The 14,955-nt window shown below is 35.1% G+C and overlaps 2 protein-coding genes across 2 annotated transcripts in view; both read right to left on the bottom strand.

Annotated features, from left to right (window-relative positions):
- Nucleotides 1-1,020: 1,020 nt before the first annotated feature.
- On the bottom strand, nucleotides 1,021-1,371 carry LOC119605527 (uncharacterized protein K02A2.6-like). Its single transcript, XM_037958697.1, has one exon. It carries the CDS (start codon nucleotides 1,369-1,371, stop codon nucleotides 1,021-1,023), a length of 351 nt encoding a protein of 116 aa, XP_037814625.1.
- Nucleotides 1,372-7,135: 5,764 nt separating this feature from the next.
- Nucleotides 7,136-14,955, bottom strand: part of LOC119605528 (eIF-2-alpha kinase activator GCN1) — an 84,857-nt gene continuing 77,037 nt past the window's right edge. The window contains exon 5 of the mRNA XM_037958698.1: nucleotides 7,136-7,262. The gene's annotated coding sequence lies outside the window, so the exon portion shown is untranslated. The remainder of the gene's footprint in view (nucleotides 7,263-14,955) is intronic.

The raw sequence follows: 14,955 nt of genomic DNA on the forward strand, positions 1-14,955 counted from the left end.
GTTATATGTTCTTAAAGAAAATTTTATTAATAAAAGAGTTAAGGCACATTTTTGGCAAAAAAACGCCAAAAATCTAAAATTTTTTGAATTTTTAGATTAAAAAACGTATATTTTTGGATCTGTAAATGATATTGATCTGAAATTTTTTGTATATTATTGGAAATTTTGAAAATTGAGTCCATTTGGTCCAAAATTACGCCCGGTATTTAAAAAAAGGCGAACCAAGGTATGGTAAATTTTGTATCACTAAATTTTTAAATGCCTATAACTCGGATATTATAAGAGATAAGTAGTATGTCCAAGCATGTTTTTTCAAGATCTCGTCGAGCGCTTTCAGAAAATCTTTGTATTTGGATGAAAAACAAAAAAATGGCACGAGTTTAAAAATTTTACATGTCGTAGGTACCCTACTTTGAGCCGCCACAGCGCCGTCCCTGGGGCATCTGCGGGGTTCATCTTCAAAACTTAAACTCGAATACTCCTTGGCTACGCTCACGCCATTTTATACCGATCGGATCAGCCGTTTAGAAATGCCAGATTTATTTCCAAAAAATTTCGACTCTGCCCCACTGTGCAGTGTCGCATACCCAACATTGTCCTCCTTGTTAATGATGAACCTCGTAGTCCTGGTGCCATGCTGGAGTACGCTTGTTACGTGTGGAACGCCTGCGTGGTGATGAAATGTTTTTATTTGGAGTGTCATCAGTATTTGAAGATGTATCGACCAATTCATTTACATTTTGACCATCTGGCTGGAGACTGTCTTGTTGTGGTTGTGCATCTTCAACTGGTTGGTTGAATAATGGTTGTAGATTGTAAGACATAGAATCATGGGGATTCTCATCTATGAAACGTTCATGAATCTGATTAGCATGTGATTTTATAATTCTGTCTGTATCAGCATCCTTGATTTTCACATTATAATTCACATGACCAATTTTCTTGATTATGATGCCTGGACGCCATGTCATCTTATTGTCTTTGTAGGATTTTATGAAAACTCGTTGATTTATCCGAAATTCACGATGACCTGCGCCGTTTTCTGTTATATTGTGCTTTCATTTTTGTGTTACGTGTAACTTTAGGAGAAACTTGTGGTTTTATGAGATCGATTTCCGTACGAAGTTTTCGACCAATGAATAGTTCCGAGGGAGTTTTCCCTTCCACACAATTTGAATTAGGAGTCGAACGATATTGTAATAAAAATTCCTGAAGATATTTGTTATCCTTTGAATCATTTTCATATGCATTTTTAATTGCAGTTTTAATTATATCGACGAAACGTTCTGCTTGTCCATTGCTTTGTGGATGATAAGGTTCTGTCCTTATGTGTTGTATACCTCGTTGATTACAAACTGAACTGAGTACCATTGTCTGATACTAACAAGTCTGGATATCCAAATCTGTTTGTGTAATCCGACATAAGATCAATAATTTTTTTACTGGATATGGTGTTACATTGGTATACCTCTGGCCATTTTGAATATGAATCTACTATGACTAAGTAGTACTTTGAACGAATAGGACCTGCAATATCAATATGAACGCGTTGGAGCGGTTTGGTTGATATTGGCCAGGAACATAACGGTGTCTTTGCTGGTGATTTTGTGTTCGTTTGACAATGTGGACATAGTCGAACAAATTCTTCAATTTGTTGATCAATGTTGGGCCAATAAACATTACTGCGTGCAATTGATTTCATGCGTTGTTGACATTGATGTCCCTTATGTAGAATTCTTAGAACTCTGTTCCTAAATACTTGTGGTATTACAATACGTTCACCAAATAGTAAACAACCGTCGACAACTGATAATGATGATCGGCGATTTAAAAATGGTAGTAGATCGTTGCTAGAAAGATCTTTCGATTTCCTGGGCCACGATGACTGAATATGGTGAAGAACTGCTTGTATGGTTGCATCTTTTTCCGTTGCTTGTAGAACCATATGATGTGTAAGTGGAATTGATTGTAGTTTATCCTTTAAAATTGACTTTATGTCATTGTCGGCCAAACATGCCCCTGCGGGCATTGTGTTATTCTCACTCATACACATGCAATACGAATGTTCTCAGCAACAAAACAAACTATACACAAAACAAAAACAATTTAATTTAGTTGCTCTCTTTATGAAATGAAACACAGAGAATATTTTGAAAAGCCGTTACAAATAAATGTTTGTATAAACACTTTTGATAGATAGATTTATTATGTAAATAATTATTTACAATTATATTTGTATCGTCATTTCTTCAAGCAATTAATCGCCAAAATTTTATCGATTAACGTTTAATCATTTGAACACTTATATACGAACATACATACATACATATGTACATAAATACATCAACATATTCAATAATACATTCTTACATCAATATATGCATCAATACATCGTTTCGTCAATACATACATACATCGATGTATACATTCCCTCTGTTGTTCATTTAAAATACAAATAATATGAATAACACAAATAAGTACAAACATATAATTTTTTTCAGTGCAAAGCACACATATTTTCATTTATGTTCTCTTTCATATTTTACACTACAACATATGCATTTTAAAAATTCTCTTTCTGGCCACCAATGCTTTATGTTATATTCAAGAGTAGCACATGCAATTACAAAATCTTGATCTTCTGGTTGCATTGATGGTAGTAATCGGGATAACATATCAACGTTACCAAAATCATCTGTTTCGACGTATTCGATATCAAAGTTGTATGTCATCATTGTTAGTGCCCACCTCTGAAGTCTGCTGGCTGAATGAACTGGAATACCTTTTCTTGAACCAAATATTGCCAGTAATGGTTTATGATCAGTCCGGAGTAAAAACTTTCTGCCATATACCATGCGATGAAATTTTTTTACTGCAAACACTAATGCTAGTGCTTCTTTCTCTATCTGCCCGTAGTTCTTTTCCGCTGCCGTCAAAGATCTTGATGCGTGTGCAACTGGCATGATGTGTGAAATTTGTGCTCCTAGACCTTGCATTGAAGCATCTGCTGAAATTATAATGGGTAACTTGGGGTTATAATGAGTAAGCATTAAGTCCGATGTTAAAATCTGCTTAAACTTTTGAAATGAATTCTCACACTCTGAAGACCAATACCATTTAGTATTGTTTTGTAGTAACTCGTCGAGAGGTGCTCTTAGAGATCTTATTGTGCTGATGAATTTTCCGTAGAAATTGATAGAACCAAGAAATGATATCAGCTCACTGACGTTTTGAGGTCTCGGTAAATTGGTGATTGATAGAATTTTGTCTGGATCTGGTCTGATACCATTAGAATTAACTATGTGACCCAAGTATTTGATCTGCGGTTGAATAAATTCGCATTTATCAAAATTGACTGTCATGCCATATTCTGAAAAACGATTTAAAACATCCCGTATTGATTGTAGGTGCTGTTGTATTGTCTCACTTGCAATGATAACGTCGTCTAAATATACTGTGGCTTCTGGAATGCCTGTTAGAATTTTTTCTATAGCCTGTTGGAATGCACCTGGTGCTGACTTTATTCCAGGAACTAGCCTATTAAACGTATATAAGGCTGGATGAGTGTTGATAGTTAAGATGGACTTTGTTGTGTCATCAACTTCAAACTGCATATATGCGTCATTAAAATCTAGTCTCGTGAAGTACTTACGATTATTAAGGCACATAAAAATATCCTCTGGTAGAGGTAGCGGGTGAAAATGAGCTTCCACATTTTCGTTGAGGCCTGTTGAATAGTCTGCGCATATTCTGATTTTACCACTAGAGCGTCTCACTGTGACTATCGGGGCTGCCCACTCTGAATAGTTGGTTGGTGTAATTACGCCTTCTTCCTCTAATCGATCAAGTTCAGCATCCACTAGGGAGATTACTGAATATGGTACTGGACGTTTTGGACAAAATTTTGGAACTGCATCTGGTTTGAGTGGAAGATGGATTTTGATTTTAGTACAATGACCCAACTTCTTCTCAAAAACTTGAGGAAATTCTTTAGTAAAATTGTTGACGTGATGATCAGCATCTGATTTTCCAACTGACTTGCAAAATGTGGTGATAGGAATTTCCCACAGAACAAATTCTTCGAAAAAATCTGTTCCTGCTATGTTCAGTGAATGAACTGTTGTCACAAAAATTGTTATATATGTTTTTGTTGTATTCAAAAATGAAATGTTCGCCTTGAATTCTCCAATGAACGATTAGCAAACGATTAGCATCCTTTGCAATACGCTTTGTTGAGGTCAATTTGGGGCGATTTATGTTGGCCCATATTTGCTCTGAAAATATGGTAATGTCCGAAGCCGTGTCTAGTTGAAGCTCGACATTATGATTGTTGAGTAAAACATTTACATGTTTACGATGAAACCAGTTATCAATGCTGTTATCGATAGCTCTTGTTTGTGCTGAATTCTTATTAGAATTTGTTTGCTGCCTGTGTGCACTGCACACTGTGCAGTTGCTGATTGTTGACGATTTGTTGAATGTCATTGTTTGTTGTTGTTTTTAACGTTGCAATAACCATCTTTGTGTCCTATTCTATCACATTGCTTACATTTATGACTCTTGTATTAGCAAGTTTTTGAGTAGTGCATAGCGCCACAAAACCAACATGGTGTTGAAGGTGTTTTTGAATCATCCTTATTATCGTTAGAGACGTACTTACTTGTGTGAGTACGAATGGCTTGTGTGTAGACAGCTGTCTGTTGGTTGTTGCCAATCATTTTGGTGTCATGCTGACGTTGAAGTGTACGCTGAATTTCCTGGTTGATAAAGTTACCGGCTTTTCGGGTTTTTCCTCATCCAGCATTCTTAAAATTTCATTGCGGAAATTTGCGTCCTTTGGTGACTGAAGACCACTGACAAAAATAAGACATTTTAAATTGTCCTTTGTAAACTTTTCTAGTAGAAAATTTTCACAGAGGCGATTAACTTTTGCAATATACACCCCGTAGTCTTCAATTTCTGATTTGATGGTTTGAAAACACTTGTACCGGCTGCTGAAAAGTGATTCCATTTTGCCAAACATGTTTTTCATCTTTTCCAATGTTACCTCGAATGAAATGTCTGATGGTTTCAATGGTAACACGACGTCCGCATACTGTTGATACACACTTTGGCTTACTTTTCTTAGAAGCAAGCGTGTTTTGTCTGAGTCTGACAGATTTCCAGCGTCAATTAAAAATAATTCCTCGTATTTTGAATACCAGGAACCAAATGTGTGATTTTCGTCTGGTTCATACCCGAACTCACTAATTTGTTTTGCTAGAATGTCCATGAGTTGTTCTTTGTTGAAAGTGCTTGATGACTGTACTACTGTGGTACCTTCCTCCACTGTTGGGGAATGTGATGGATCGCGATTGCAAATGTTCTGAAATGCCTGCTGCTGAGTGACCATGTATCTCTCTTGGCGTTCAAACATATCGAACTGTTTTTGAAGCTGTTGCTGCTGCAGTATAATACTTGTTCAAGTGGTGATGTCGCCATGATAGAATAAAATAAAAAATTACTTTCACAAATATTCTCGTCGCCAATTTGTTGTGACCTTACGGTAATGAAACACGCGTTTTTATATTAACAATATAAAAGTAATAATTATTTATTCAATAAGTAAAAATAGTTTATGCAATAAGTAAAAATAGTTTGTAATTATTTGTTGATCACGACTTGTACACACAGATAGTTAAACAGGTTGATGCAGACTGATGCATGCAGCTTTTTAAAATCGTTAGATTTGAAATAGCGTTGTACAACAGCGTTGCATGTTAATAGTGTTGTATTTTGAACAGTGTCGCATACCCAACACATAACTCATATTTTTAAGCCAGTAATGATCGTTTAAGTAATTTTCTGAAGGGGACCTTATATGGGGGGTAGGGTCAATTATGGACTGATCCACATACAATTTGGTAGAGAGATTTTGGCTCGCGAGGAACTTACATACTTGTATCACATTTTATCGCTATACTCGTATATTTTAACCAGTAATGAGCGTTAAAGTGGTAGGGTAAATTATAGACCGATCCTCCCTAAATTTGGTGGAGAGATTTTGGCTCGCATTAAACTTATGTGTGTCAAATTTCGTCACTACATTCATATTTTCAAGCCAGTAATGAGCATTATAGTCATTTGCAGAGGGGGACCTTATATGGGGGAAGGGTCATTTATTGGCCGATCCAAAAAAAATTGGTACAGAGGTTTTGGCTCGTAAGAAACTTACGTGTGTCGCATTTCATCGCTTTACTCGTATTTTTAAGAAAGTAATGAGCGTTAAAGCCATTTCCTGAAGTCGACCCAATAGGAGGAGTAGGGTCAATTATGGACTTATCCACATAAAAGTTGGTAAAGAGATTTTGTCTCGCGAGGAAATTAATTGTGTAAAATTTTATTGCTATATTCGTATTTTTTAGTCAGTAATGTGCGTTAAAGTCATTTTCAGAAGGGGACCTTATATGGGGGTAGGGTCATTTATGGTCCGATCTTAAAAAAAATTGGTAGAACGATTTTGGCCAAAAATGAGTGTTAAAATCATTTTCAGATGGGGTCGATCCTAAAGAAAATTTGTAGATTAGTTTTGGTTCGTAAAAAACTTAAAACTTGGTTAAAAGGTTTTAGTTCGTAAGAAACTTTCTTATACCGAATTTCAACGCTATATTCGCATTTTTGGGCCAGTAATGAGTGTTAAAGTCATTTTCTGAAGAGGACCTTGTATGGGGGGTAGGGTCATTTATGGGCCGATCCTAAAAAAAAATTGTTGAGAGATTTTAGTTCGTAAGAAACTTACTTGTACCGAATTTCATCACTATACTCGCATTTTTGGGCCAGTAATGAGTGTAAAAGTAATTTTCTAAAGGGGACCTTATATGGGCGGTAGGGTCAATTATGGACCGATCCTAAAAAAAATTGGTAGGAAGATTTTGGCTCATATGAAACTTATTTATGTTAAATTTCATCGCTATACTCGTACTTCTAAAGCCGTTATGCCCTTTAAAGCTGTTTTTGGAGGTCCACTTGTATGGGGGCTATCCGAAAAAGGACGGTATTTCAGGCGTGACAAACAAAAATTTTATGTTTTTGGAAATGTTATTGACATATCTTTAATCGTTATTAACTCATCTTTTTTCGACCCACCTAAATGTACATATTTTTTATTTTCGGTAAATTTTCTGAGCTTTATTTATTATTTTATATTTTTTATTGAAATATATTTAATATTTTTATTCGTATGAAATAAATACATTTAAGTTATCTGAAAGTGGAATATGTTGGTAAACAATTTTATTTAAAAATTTCGGAATTTCACCACTTCATGCCAGAATACGATTTTTTTCGTGATTTTGAAATTACTTCAAAAATAACTGGAATCGACAAGGAGTTGCTTCGAAGAGTTAACACTATTTTAATGGCACTGAATAGTAAACATAAAATTAATGGAAATCGATTTGGGGAATATACATCTGAAATTTCTAAATTACTTGTATCTCTGTATCCATGGAGGGAACTAACACCAACAGTACACAAAGTATTGTGTCATGGTCAAATAATAATTGAATCGAATATTCTTCCACTTGGAGAGTTAACAGAAGAGGCCCAGGAAGCGAGGAATCGAGATTTTAAGCATGTTCAACTATTCAGCTCAAGAAAATGCTCCAGGCAATCACAGAATGAAGATATTGTTAATAGTTTACTTCTATCTTCTGATCCTGTTCTTTCAACTATGCGAAAAAGATGGATTTGTTATGAAACTCTATCATCTCAAAACAAGGTTGTAAGAATTAATTGTACTAAGTTTAAGATAAACAGTTCAAATAAAAAAAGCTATTATACTAACGGATGATATTGTATTAAATTGTGTTTTATGTTTCGGTGGGCGGGAAAGGTGGTTTGTGTGGGGTGATTTAGGTGTTGTTGTGCGTGGCTCATAATAAAATTATAATTTTTTATTGTATATACAATGTTATAGTCTTTAATAAAAAAATTAACTAAATAATTTTTAAAAATTGTCCAAATATTTTATTCAACACCAAATGTATGTTCTGTCATACTTAATACTAAAATATGAAAAAGATGAAATTAAAGGATACAGGTTTAAATGAACATATTTTTGAATGTAATTGAGATATTGGCTTGAAATTTTTTGTAAAGGGTCGAGAATTTCCATATCTAACTAAAAAATGATATTAAGGGATAAATATGGACTAAATTGTTGTAGCTATCTGCGACCCTATTAAAATTTTGATATAAATCATAGTTTTAGAAATTTAACAAATATGTAATATAAGACAAAATCTTTATTTATGAACAAAACTCAATGAAATTTTCAACGCTTGTTAAATTTGTCATTTCAAATAAGAAAATGCAAAAAAAAATTAAAAGGTCAAAGGGCATCCCGCAATTCCCAAAAATAGGAATGAAAATCCCAAAAATGGGATTTTTTACTTTTTTGCCCATAGGGTCCACATTTCTTTCAGGGCTGGGAAAATACTTTTGGAGTAAATAGAAAACATATTGAGGTTTCCAAAACTGCTTTCAGTTTTCTGATCCCAGCTTTGGGATTTTAGAACATGTCGCCCAAAGTTGAAGTTTTGATAAAAAATAGGTCATATTCGGAAGGACGCAGTGGCAACATTTTCAAAAAATAGGACAAGTTTTTTACGCCAAAGCGTTCTGCGTAAAGATACCTTTTAGAAAACTATAAAATTGTTATATGTTCTTAAAGAAAATTTTATTTTATTAATAAAAGAGTTAAGACACATTTTTGGCAAAAAAACGGCAAAAATCTAAAATTTTTTGAATTTGTAGATTAAAAAACGTATATTTTTGTATCTGTAAATGATATTGATCTGAAATTTTTTGTATATTATTGGAAATTTTGAAAATTGAGTCCATTTGGTCCAAAATTACGCCCGGTATTCAAAAAAAAGGCGGACCAAGGTATGGTAAATTTTGTATCACTAAATTTTTAAATGCCTATAACTCGGATATTATAAGAGATAAGTAGTATGTCCAAGCATGTTTTTTCAAGATCTCGTCGAGCGCTTTCATCCAAAAATCTTTGTATTTGGATGAAAAACAAAAAAATGGCACGAGTTTAAAAATTTTACATGTCGTAGGTACCCTACTTTGAGCCGCCACAGCGCCGTCCCTGGGGCATCTGCGGGGTTCATCTTCAAAACTTAAACTCGAATACTCCTTGGCTACGCTCACGCCAGATTTATTTCCAAAAAATTTCGACTCTGCCCCACTGTGCAGTGTCGCATACCCAACATTGTCCTCCTTGTTAATGATGAACCTCGTAGTCCTGGTGCCATGCTGGAGTACGCTTGTTACGTGTGGAACGCCTGCGTGGTGATGAAATGTTTTTATTTGGAGTGTCATCAGTATTTGAAGATGTATCGACCAATTCATTTACATTTTGACCATCTGGCTGGAGACTGTCTTGTTGTGGTTGTGCATCTTCAACTGGTTGGTTGAATAATGGTTGTAGATTGTAAGACATAGAATCATGGGGATTCTCATCTATGAAACGTTCATGAATCTGATTAGCATGTGATTTTATAATTCTGTCTGTATCAGCATCCTTGATTTTCACATTATAATTCACATGACCAATTTTCTTCATTATGATGCCTGGACGCCATGTCATCTTATTGTCTTTGTAGGATTTTATGAAAACTCGTTGATTTATCCGAAATTGACGATGACCTGCGCCGTTTTCTGTTATATTGTGCTTTCATTTTTGTGTTACGTGTAACTTTAGGAGAAACTTGTGGCTTTATGAGATCGATTTCCGTACGAAGTTTTCGACCAATGAATAGTTCCGAGGGAGTTTTCCCTTCCACACAATTTGAATTAGGAGTCGAACGATATTGTAATAAAAATTCCTGAAGATATTTGTTATCCTTTGAATCATTTTCATATGCATTTTTAATTGCAGTTTTAATTATATCGACGAAACGTTCTGCTTGTCCATTGCTTTGTGGATGATAAGGTTCTGTCCTTATGTGTTGTATACCTCGTTGATTACAAAATTGTTCAAATTCTGCGCTCACGAACTGAGTACCATTGTCTGATACTAACAAGTCTGGATATCCAAATCTGTTTGTGTAATCCGACATAAGATCAATAATTTTTTTACTGGATATGGTGTTACATTGGTATACCTCTGGCCATTTTGAATATGAGTCTACTATGACTAAGTAGTACTTTGAACGAATAGGACCTGCAATATCAATATGAACGCGTTGGAGCGGTTTGGTTGATATTGGCCAGGAACATAACGGTGTCTTTGCTGGTGATTTTGTGTTCGTTTGACAATGTGGACATAGTCGAACAAATTCTTCAATTTGTTGATCAATGTTGGGCCAATAAACATTACTGCGTGCAATTGATTTCATGCGTTGTTGACATTGATGTCCCTTATGTAGAATTCTTAGAACTCTGTTCCTAAATAGTTGTGGTATTACAATACGTTCACCAAATAGTAAACAACCGTCGACAACTGATAATGATGATCGGCGATTTAAAAATGGTAGTAGATCGTTGCTAGAAAGATCTTTCGATTTCCTGGGCCACGATGACTGAATATGGTGAAGAATTGCTTGTATGGTTGCATCTTTTTCCGTTGCTTGTAGAACCATATGATGTGTAAGTGGAATTGATTGTAGTTTATCCTTTAAAATTGACTTTATGTCATTGTCGGCCAAACATGCCCCTGCGGGCATTGTGTTATTCTCACTCATACACATGCAATACGAATGTTCTCAGCAACAAAACAAACTATACACAAAACAAAAACAATTTAATTTAGTTGCTCTCTTTATGAAATGAAACACAGAGAATATTTTGAAAAGCCGTTACAAATAAATGTTTGTATAAACACTTTTGATAGATAGATTTATTATGTAAATAATTATTTACAATTATATTTGTATTGTCATTTCTTCAAGCAATTAATCGCCAAAATTTTATCGATTAACGGTTAATCATTTGAACACTTATATACGAACATACATACATACATACATACATATGTACATAAATACATCAACATATTCAATAATACATTCTTACATCAATATATGCATCAATACATCGTTTCGTCAATACATACATACATCGATGTATACATTCCCTCTGTTGTTCATTTAAAATACAAATAATATGAATAACACAAATAAGTACAAACATATAATTTTTTTCAGTGCAAAGCACACATATTTTCATTTATGTTCTCTTTCATATTTTACACTACACCATATGCATTTTAAAAATTCTCTTTCTGGCCACCAATGCTTTATGTTATATTCAAGAGTAGCACATGCAATTACAAAATCTTGATCTTCTGGTTGCATTGATGGTAGTAATCGGGATAACATATCAACGTTACCAAAATCATCTGTTTCGACGTATTCGATATCAAAGTTGTATGTCATCATTGTTAGTGCCCACCTCTGAAGTCTGCTGGCTGAATGAACTGGAATACCTTTTCTTGAACCAAATATTGCCAGTAATGGTTTATGATCAGTCCGGAGTAAAAACTTTCTGCCATATACCATGCGATGAAATTTTTTTACTGCAAACACTAATGCTAGTGCTTCTTTCTCTATCTGCCCGTAGTTCTTTTCCGCTGCCGTCAAAGATCTTGATGCGTGTGCAACTGGCAGGATGTGTGAAATTTGTGCTCCTAGACCTTGCATTGAAGCATCTGTTGAAATTATAATGGGTAACTTGGGGTTATAATGAGTAAGCATTAAGTCCGATGTTAAAATCTGCTTAAACTTTTGAAATGAATTCTCACACTCTGAAGACCAATACCATTTAGTATTGTTTTGTAGTAACTCGTCGAGAGGTGCTCTTAGAGATCTTATTGTGCTGATGAATTTTCCGTAGAAATTGATAGAACCAAGAAATGATCTGAGCTCGCTGACGTTTTGAGGTCTCGGTAAATTGGTGATTGATAGAATTTTGTCTGGATCTGGTCTGATACCATTAGAATTAACTATGTGACCCAAGTATTTGATCTGCGGTTGAATAAATTCGCATTTATCAAAATTGACTGTCATGCCATATTCTGAAAAACGATTTAAAACATCCCATATTGATTGTAGGTGCTGTTGTATTGTCTCACTTGCAATGATAACGTCGTCTAAATATGCTGTGGCTTCTGGAATGCCTGTTAGAATTTTTTCTATAGCCTGTTGGAATGCACCTGGTGCTGACTTTATTCCAGGAACTAGCCTATTAAACGTATATAAGCCTGGATGAGTGTTGATAGTTAAGATGGACTTTGTTGTGTCATCAACTTCAAACTGCATATATGCGTCATTAAAATCTAGTCTCGTGGAGTACTTACGATTATTAAGGCACATAAAAATATCCTCTGGTAGAGGTAGCGGGTGAAAATGAGCTTCCACATTTTCGTTGAGGCCTGTTGAATAGTCTGCGCATATTCTGATTTTACCACTAGAGCGTCTCACTGTGACTATCGGGGCTGCCCACTCTGAATAGTTGGTTGGTGTAATTACGCCTTCTTCCTCTAATCGATCAAGTTCAGCATCCACTAGGGAGATTACTGAATATGGTACTGGACGTTTTGGACAAAATTTTGGAACTGCATCTGGTTTGAGTGGAAGATCGATTTTGATTTTAGTACAATGACCCAACTTCTTCTCAAAAACTTGAGGAAATTCTTTAGTAAAATTGTTGACGTGATGATCAGCATCTGATTTTCCAACTGACTTGCAAAATGTGGTGATAGGAATTTCCCACAGACCAAATTCTTCGAAAAAATCTGTTCCTGCTATGTTCAGTGAATGAACTGTTGTCACAAAAATTGTTATATATGTTTTTGTTGTATTCAAAAATGAAATGTTCGCCTTGAATTCTCCAATGAACGATTAGCAAACGATTAGCATCCTTTGCAATACGCTTTGTTGAGGTCAATTTGGGGCGATTTATGTTGGCCCATATTTGCTCTGAAATTATGGTAATGTCCGAAGCCGTGTCTAGTTGAAGCTCGACATTATGATTGTTGAGTAAAACATTTACATGTTTACGATGAAACCAGTTATCAATGCTGTTATCGATAGCTCTTGTTTGTGCTGAATTCTTATTAGAATTTGTTTGCTGCTTGTGTGCACTGCACACTGTGCAGTTGCTGATTGTTGACGATTTGTTGAATGTCATTGTTTGTTGTTGTTTTTAACGTTGCAATATCCATCTTTGTGTCCTATTCTATCACATTGCTTACATTTATGACTCTTGTATTAGCAAGTTTTTGAGTAGTGCATAGCGCCACAAAACCAACATGGTGTTGAAGGTGTTTTTGAATCATCCTTATTATCGTTAGAGACGTACTTACTTGTGTGAGTACGAATGGCTTGTGTGTAGACAGCTGTCTGTTGGTTGTTGCCAATCATTTTGGTGTCATGCTGACGTTGAAGTGTACGCTGAATTTCCTGGTTGATAAAGTTACCGGCTTTTCGGGTTTTTCCTCATCCAGCATTCTTAAAATTTCATTGCGGAAATTTGCGTCCTTTGGTGACTGAAGACCACTGACAAAAATAAGACATTTTAAATTGTCCTTTGTAAACTTTTCTAGTAGAAAATTTTCACAGAGGCGATTAACTTTTGCAATATACACCCCGTAGTCTTCAATTTCTGATTTGATGGTTTGAAAACACTTGTACCGGCTGCTAAAAAGTGATTCCATTTTGCCAAACATGTTTTTCATCTTTTCCAATGTTACCTCGAATGAAATGTCTGATGGTTTCAATGGTAACACGACGTCCGCATACTGTTGATACACACTTTGGCTTACTTTTCTTAGAAGCAAGCGTGTTTTGTCTGAGTCTGACAGATTTCCAGCGTCATTTAAAAATAATTCCTCGTATTTTGAATACCAGGAACCAAATGTTTCAATAAGTAAACAAATTATTCAATAAGTAAAAATAGTTTATGCAATAAGTAAAAATAGTTTGTAATTATTTGTTGATCACGACTTGTACACACAGATAGTTAAACAGGTTGATGCAGACTGATGCAAGCAGCTTTTTAAAATCGTTAGATTTGAAATAGCGTTGTACAACAGCGTTGCATGTTAATAGTGTTGTATTTTGAACAGTGTCGCATACCCAACACATAACTCATATTTTTAAGCCAGTAATGATCGTTTAAGTAATTTTCTGAAGGGGACCTTATATGGGGGGTAGGGTCAATTATGGACTGATCCACATACAATTTGGTAGAGAGATTTTGGCTCGCGAGGAACTTACATACTTGTATCACATTTTATCGCTATACTCGTATATTTTAACCAGTAATGAGCATTAAAGTGGTAGGGTAAATTATAGACCGATCCTCCCTAAATTTGGTGGAGAGATTTTGGCTCGCATTAAACTTATGTGTGTCAAATTTCGTCACTACATTCATATTTTCAAGCCAGTAATGAGCATTATAGTCATTTGCAGAGGGGGACCTTATATGGGGGAAGGGTCATTTATTGGCCGATCCAAAAAAAATTGGTACAGAGGTTTTGGCTCGTAAGAAACTTACGTGTGTCGCATTTCATCGCTTTACTCGTATTTTTAAGAAAGTAATGAGCGTTAAAGCCATTTCCTGAAGTCGACCCAATAGGAGGAGTAGGGTCAATTATGGACTTATCCACATAAAAGTTGGTAAAGAGATTTTGTCTCGCGAGGAAATTAATTGTGTAAAATTTTATTGCTATATTCGTATTTTTTAGTCAGTAATGTGCGTTAAAGTCATTTTCAGAAGGGGACCTTATATGGGGGTAGGGTCATTTATGGTCCGATTTTAAAAAAAATTGGTAGAACGATTTTGGCCAAAAATGAGTGTTAAAATCATTTTCAGATGGGGTCGATCCTAAAAAAAATTTGTAGATTAGTTTTGGTTCGTAAAAAACTTAAAACTTGGTTAAAAGGTTTTAGTTCGTAAGAA

Source organism: Lucilia sericata, unplaced genomic scaffold (assembly GCF_015586225.1).
Source record: "Lucilia sericata isolate MDLA Ls3-8-SP2 unplaced genomic scaffold, ASM1558622v1 Contig000494F_arrow, whole genome shotgun sequence".
NCBI classification, from domain to species: Eukaryota; Metazoa; Arthropoda; class Insecta; order Diptera; family Calliphoridae; genus Lucilia; species Lucilia sericata.